Raw genomic sequence first — 6,880 nt, 5'->3', positions numbered from 1 at the left:
TTGGAATTAGCAAGACTAATAATAGATAAAAATATTCCAACAAGCAGTGATAAGTAGCATTTACAATAATTTAATTAAAAGCATTCTAAAATAACTTGCAAGGTAAAGTTCAATATAAGAAAACACTATTAAAACCTAGAATCCAGTTTCTGATGTGTTGGATGATCCCACAAGAACATCATAACCATAAACCAATACATTTATAAAAATAATAATCTCAACAAACCAAAGGTTTTGCATCAAAGGCCTCTCTTACTTCCAATAAGTTGGGGCAATATCTTTTTGCAAGAATCTCAACCTGCTCAGAAAATGACTTCCCTCCATGGTCTCCAATATATCGGACAATTTGGTTCCATCGTTTTCTACATGCCTCACCAGTCCTGTGCTCAAGCAGATCGTCCCAATCCACCTCCTCCGTGCAGCACGCATCCAAGTTATATAAAGCATCGACCAAGCGATAGTCATCAGTATCACTCCATGCACCAGTAGCAACCATGGGTGATCTTAATTTATCATACCACTTGTGGCAACAGCTCACGGAGGTTCTAGTGACCAACTTATCACCAATGGCCTCCCAACCAATATTATCTCGCAACATACCATGTTTTGATTTTCTATAACCCTGTGAAGCCCTCACACGTAGGTCCAGGTTCACTAAATCAAATAACTTTTGATACTCCTCTTGGGTCCATCGTCCTTTATTTGTATTTCTTAATTTCACTCTACGCCATGCATCCTTTACATGAATTCGATTTTTTCCCAATGCGTCAGCTACTTGTCTCCAATTAGATCCATGTTGTTCCTTGACCTTCCGTAAAAATTCATACTCTTCAGGTGTCCACTTTCGCATCTCACTCCTTTCAAACAAAATATGGGCACGAGTATACACACTATTCTTTGGCCTGTGGGGTAAGGCTGCTGCAATTTCATTCCAACAAGATCTAACTTCCGGATGAGAACTGCAATGGAGAACCATATCTAGACCTTCATCTCCCAAACCACGAGACTCTATAAAATTATAAACAGCCGATTTAATCTGCTCATCTTCTTCTAGTGTGAACCGTTTCCCACGGACTAAGCCATCACAACAAACCTCCACTTGATCAGAAAAAGTTACCCGTTTGGGTTTGGATAATCCACTGCGTGCAGGATTAGGAGACTCGTCATTATCTGCCTTGGTTTCCTTCTTTGTCATCATATTTTCATTCTTGCTTTTGTTGTCTTCAATCATTTTTTCCTTCTTACTCTTCCTACCTTCAAAATCATCTTCACCTTCATTCCTTTGAAATACATTATACTCCTTACTTTTGTTTTCTTTACTCATTTTTTTCTTCTTCCTCTTCTTACCTTGGGCATCATCTTCATCTTCGTTGTTTTCAAACTCATTATACTCCTTACTTTTGCCATCTTCACCATGTTTTCTTTTCTTCTTCTTCTTACCTTTGGCATCAACTTCACCTTCATTCCTTTCAAAGACATTATCCTCCTCGCTTTTGCTTTGTTTACTATATTTTTTCTTCTCCCCCTTCCTACCTTGTGCATCATCTTCGCCGTCATTGTTTTGAAATTCATTATACTCCTTACTTTTGCCTTCTTCACTCAGTTTTTTCTTCTTCCTCTTCTTACCTTCGGAATAGCTTTCACCTCCATTCCTTTTAAAGACATTATACTCCTCGCTTTTGCTTTCTTTACTCAATTTTTTCTTCTTACCTTGGGCATTGTCTTCAACTTCATTGCTTTCAAATTCATTATACTCCTTACTTTTGGCTTCTTCACTCAGTTTGTTTTTCTTCTTCTTCTTCTTATTTTTTACATCATCTTCACCTTCATTCCTTTCAAAGACGTTGTACTCCTTACTTTTGCTTTCTTTACTCAATTTTTTCTTCTTTCTCTTCCTACACAGGGCATCATCTTCACCTTCATTGTTTTCAAATTCATTATACTCCTTACGTTTGTCTTCTCCACACAGTTTTTTCTTCTTCCTATCCTTATCACCTTCGGCATCACCTTCACCTTCATTCTTTTCAAAGACTTCATACTCCTTACTTTTTCTTTCTGTACTCAACTTTTTCTTCTTCCTCTTCTTACTTTGGGCATCATCTTCACCTTCATTTCTTTCAAATTCAATATAATCCATACTTTTGCCTTCATCACTCAGCTTTTTCTTCTTCCTCTCCTTCCTCTCCTTCCCCTCCGTTTTGTATTGACTATAATCTTTATCTTCATTGCATCTGATTTCTTCTTCTTCATCAATCATCTGCATATCAAGCACCCGTTTGGACCATAAATGGGATATTTAAGTACCAAAAGGTGGTATGAAAAACACTACATAATGCATATAAATAAAATAATGACAGAGAAGAACCACAATCTTCTCTGTCCAGATTAAAATATTTAATGCGATTTTTCACATCCAGTGCACCACTAAACTGTTTTTTCAATATTTTACGCAAATAAATTTTCAACTACATCCAGATTATAACACAAACTCTCTTGGAAAATAGTTGTCAACCAGAGATTAGCAGAAGGTAGACGTTTATTTCAAGTAAAAAGATGAGTAGAAGCTCAAAAGAATGTAATTTCCTTCTCATTTGAAGTTTTAAAAGAGAGAGAAAAAACAATGAAACCCTAACAATATTAACGATTGACAACGATAATTTGGTTATGATTGGAACGGAAACTACAAACAGGTTAAAAGAAGAAAACCGTACCTGAGCGTGGTGCTTTCAGGCGGAGCGCGGCGGCAAGGAGATGACCGTTGGGGGAGCCGAGAGCGAGAGGAGACTGCGACTATGGTTTGGAAGGAAGAAACAATGTTTACATTAAAGAAAAAAAATTCCGAATCTACATTTTTAAATATACTAACGATTTATAAATACGTTTTTATCAATACTGTTTAAAATTTAGATTCCAATAAATAAGGTTTTGTGGTCCAGCACATTTGTTGATTTATTTCTTGTATAATCTACATTTTTTTTTAATTTTATACTTTCAATAACTATTTTTTAAAATTTAAATAAATATTTTTTTCTAATTTATTCTTTTACTTTTTTTAATTTAAATAATTATTCATACTAAAATAAATTAATTTTCAATTTTATACTTTTTATAACTATTCTTTTAAATTTAAATAATTTGCTTATAATAAAAAAAACCATTTACACAATAAAAAATACTTATTTTTTATAAAAATATTTTATAACTCATCAACATTTTTATTTTTAAAATTGAAAGTTACTTATAGTTTAATAAAATTTTACTATCATAATAAAAATTTAACACGAAGATTTTTTAGGTATACACAATTTGTTTTCATTATTACCTTTTTAATAACTATTTTTTAATTTAAATAATTATTCTTAACAAATAAACTATTCACATAAAAAAATTACTTATAATAAAATTATAAATATTATTTATATCTATATTTATTTTTTTAATAAAATTTATTTTATAGTTCATTTGGTATTTTTTATTATAATTGTAACATCCTGAAATACTCTTAAACAAATATGCATGTATATTACTTAGTCATGTTATAAAAGGGTCGCCCTCATGACACTAGAACGCGCCTCCCGTTTTCTTGGTTGAAGGCATCAAAGAAGAGTTTTTGTAAGCTGCAATAACATGCTTCTTTTTTGTGACAGTAAATGGAAGAAAAACTAGAATAAGATGTTAATATATAACATGGTGGCATGCATATCACATTTAAATACAGGTTATTTGTGAGGTTGGAATCGGGTAGCCACTCCGACACCCTCCTAGATGCTACCTTTGACAATGAAAGATTCTATGCACATTGGTGCTATACAACTCCAAGTCCAAGCGTAGCAAAACCTACAAGTTTGAAGGTCATGGATTTAACTACACCAACTATGGACAATATTAATAAAGCACATGAAGACACATGTTTTAGGGATGTGAACTAGCAAAAGTCAAGAAACTTAGTCAAAAACATAGAAGTCGGTGTTTGAATTGATTCCCGTCAAATTTCAACAAGAGTTGATGATAATAAACTCAAATGAAAATATATTTGAAAACTATTTCAAAAAACAGCTATGTGTAAGTTTGGTTAAAAAGTCATTTAAGATTTCAAAAGGGCCAGGAGTTATGCATAAGGTAATAGATTTTTTCTCTTTCTTTTGTTAGAATATGAAGTCTTTTTTGACAATGACATAATAATTCAACTCTTGAGAGAATAATACTTCAACTCATAAATGAAGTTTTAATGAAGTTCAGAATAATGATAACTTATAAATTGGTTATAATCATGACTACAAAATCTTCTATGCATAAAAAAGCTGATAGATCGATATGCACAAGATACAAGAAAAAACTTGGTGTATGAGTGATATTCTCTGGTAGAGATTATAGTGTCATGGCTAAGGATGTTTCGTCAAATAAAAAACATGAATTTCTATAATAAAATTAGTAAAAAGAATCCAAGGAAAACTCTGACTAGGAAATACAAGGCTTTTAAGTTTGTCCAAGTGGTTCACCTCTCTTTCTTCAGAGTCTACTTAGTAAAGTTTTAATGATATTTCCCTCAAAAAACTTTTATGCATCTTATAGTTGGCAATTTGGGTTGTACTAGTATCAACTTACACCATCCTTCACTAAAAGCCCAAAACTCTACCAAAATCATCCTCACCCTTCCTTATAGGAAAAGGGAGTCACCCACTATTAGAGCTCGACAAGACAACACTTTGATGAAGAGCACAATGAAGAAAATCTTTTAGTTAATCTAGATCTCATTCACGAAGTTCAGAAAGAAGCCCACGTAAGAGAAGCAACGATGAAACAAAGAGTTGCATAACAATACAACACTTAAGTAAAAGAACCAAAAACTTGATAGAAAGAAAGATCTTTCCAACCAGGAAGAATCCAAAAACCAATCGTCGAACTCTGTTCGAGTACTAGAATCTCGCATAAACCACTCTAGAAGAAGCTTGATAGCTCAAATGTTGGGAACTACCTCATCACTTCAATAACCACAAAGATTAAGGAATAATCTTGATCTCCAAAACGTTAGGATCAACAAAGTAGACTACGGAAGGAGCAACTCGGTATAACAATACATGTCTAAAGGAGTAACTCGACGTTCTAGTACCCGAGTATATGAGTAACTAGGTGTGACAATACTTGGGTACAACAACAAGAGCATCCTGACATTCCAATATCAGAGTACAGGAGCAACTCAATATGTTTCAAACAACTGACTATAGGAAAAAATCAACATTTTGATGCCATTATAATAATAAAGCTCGGCAGAACATCCCTGCGTTGCCAATTCATGTAAAAAAAATGGTAGCCAAACAAAGGACAACCTAATGAACTCAAAGAGAAAGTTGGGATATCAAACTTGGTGAGATAGTCATGTAAGAAAAGCAATGGCTAACCAGATAACAACCAAGTGTTACAATATCCAAATTCAAGAAAGAACGTTATAAAAGGTAAACCTAGTATGGAGAAATTTTGGCGACACTCGAATCTTTAAGCAAAAGAAAAGCTTGCGCCCAACTACAACAAACCATATCGTATTACAAACTTCCTCCAGAACAAAGCCTACAAGCTAAAATATCTTAATGGAAAGTTAATCATCAAGGTCACCTCAAGACAAACATCAAGAGGTAATAAGCACGAGACAAACGTCCACTAATAGAATGCTTAAGACAACACCAAGACAAATGTTCAAGAAATAAGCAAACACTTATTCCAAAAGAAGAGAAAAACTTTGTTTACTTAAGATCTTTTATCTCCTTTATTTGTTTTGTTATTCATTTGTGCTTCTTTATAATTAATAATGATTGCAACTAGCCGTGCCACAAATATGATCACACACCGTACAACTTTGTAGAAAATAACCTTTAAGAATGAAAGTTAATAATTTGATTGGATTGATTTTTGAAATATAAATTTCGATATTATTTGATTTGATTGATTTTTTAAATATATTGCTATATATTTCTTATATTATTCATTGCAATTAATTCACAGTTAAAACAAGATTACAAATATATTACAATGTATAATATATACACATCCTGTAAAAAAAAAAAAAGGACAAAAATACACAAATATACATAGAGACAGCACCGAAAAAATGTAGAGAGACCAAAGAAAGGTTAGAGGGAAATACTAGGAGGGGTAAAATACAAAACGTAACACCAAGAACTCCAAAAGGTAACTATCGCACCCCTAAAGTCTTATCCCATGTTTAGTCATATAATTTCACATCTTCCTCGTACATTCATCTCCATAAAGCATTGTATACATTCCATTAATCTCCATAAAATTACTAAGCCAAATTTTCATAACCCCAGTTTCTTTTTCCACGAACAATATATCCAATTTCAGTTCACAAGCACCCACCTTTTCTGCATGCACCCTTGGTTTTTACCATATATACCCCATATTTCATGTTCTGGATTTTGTCTAGGTCTAAACACATCACTTCTTCGTGCACCCCTGGTTTTTTCCACTCAAACACCTTCACTGTTATATTTTTCTTGGGCCTGTTTTAGTTTTGGTTCATATACCCCATAGTTGATAACCTCACACCCCTGTGTCTTTTTTTTTTATTTCTTGGGCTTGCTTTTATTTTATCCGTTACACCTCAATTTTTGCTGCAAAACACCTCTTACTAATTCCTCGCCACGCATTTTACTATTATGTACCATTGTTAATTTCGTTTTTTGGATTTTTATTTTAAACACTTATTTTAAATTTACCATACTTATATAATTTTAAACTAACAAAAAATCAAAAAACTAAAAATACAAAAGAATATTTTTTTTAAAGATATGAGTACTCGTGATGTTACATATCATTTTAGTTTTCAATAATAATTAAATAATGTTTTAAAGACTTAGTTTTCAAT

At 32.7% G+C, this 6,880-nt stretch overlaps 1 protein-coding gene across 1 annotated transcript; it reads right to left on the bottom strand.

Moving 5' to 3' along the window:
• On the bottom strand, positions 1-2,852 carry LOC124842104 (uncharacterized). The gene is made up of 2 exons (XM_088097012.1): positions 2,712-2,852; positions 1-2,257 (listed from the first exon to the last, which is right to left on the bottom strand). The coding sequence occupies exon 2, from the start codon at positions 2,255-2,257 to the stop codon at positions 218-220; it is 2,040 nt and encodes a 679-aa protein (XP_087953138.1). The 5' UTR covers positions 2,712-2,852; the 3' UTR covers positions 1-217.
• Between the last annotated feature and the right edge of the window lie 4,028 nt (positions 2,853-6,880).

The sequence above is a fragment of the Vigna umbellata genome, chromosome 8 (genome assembly GCF_029865625.1).
Source record: "Vigna umbellata cultivar VRB3 chromosome 8, Vumbellata_1.0, whole genome shotgun sequence".
Classification (NCBI taxonomy): domain Eukaryota; kingdom Viridiplantae; phylum Streptophyta; class Magnoliopsida; order Fabales; family Fabaceae; genus Vigna; species Vigna umbellata.
Note: the sequence above shows the minus strand (reverse complement) of the source record. Positions and strands in the feature narration are given on the sequence as shown.

Coding starts and splice junctions, on each gene's coding strand:
- LOC124842104 (XM_088097012.1), bottom strand. CDS start 2,257: ATGATTGATGAAGAAGAAGAAATCAGATGCAATGAAGATAAAGATTAT.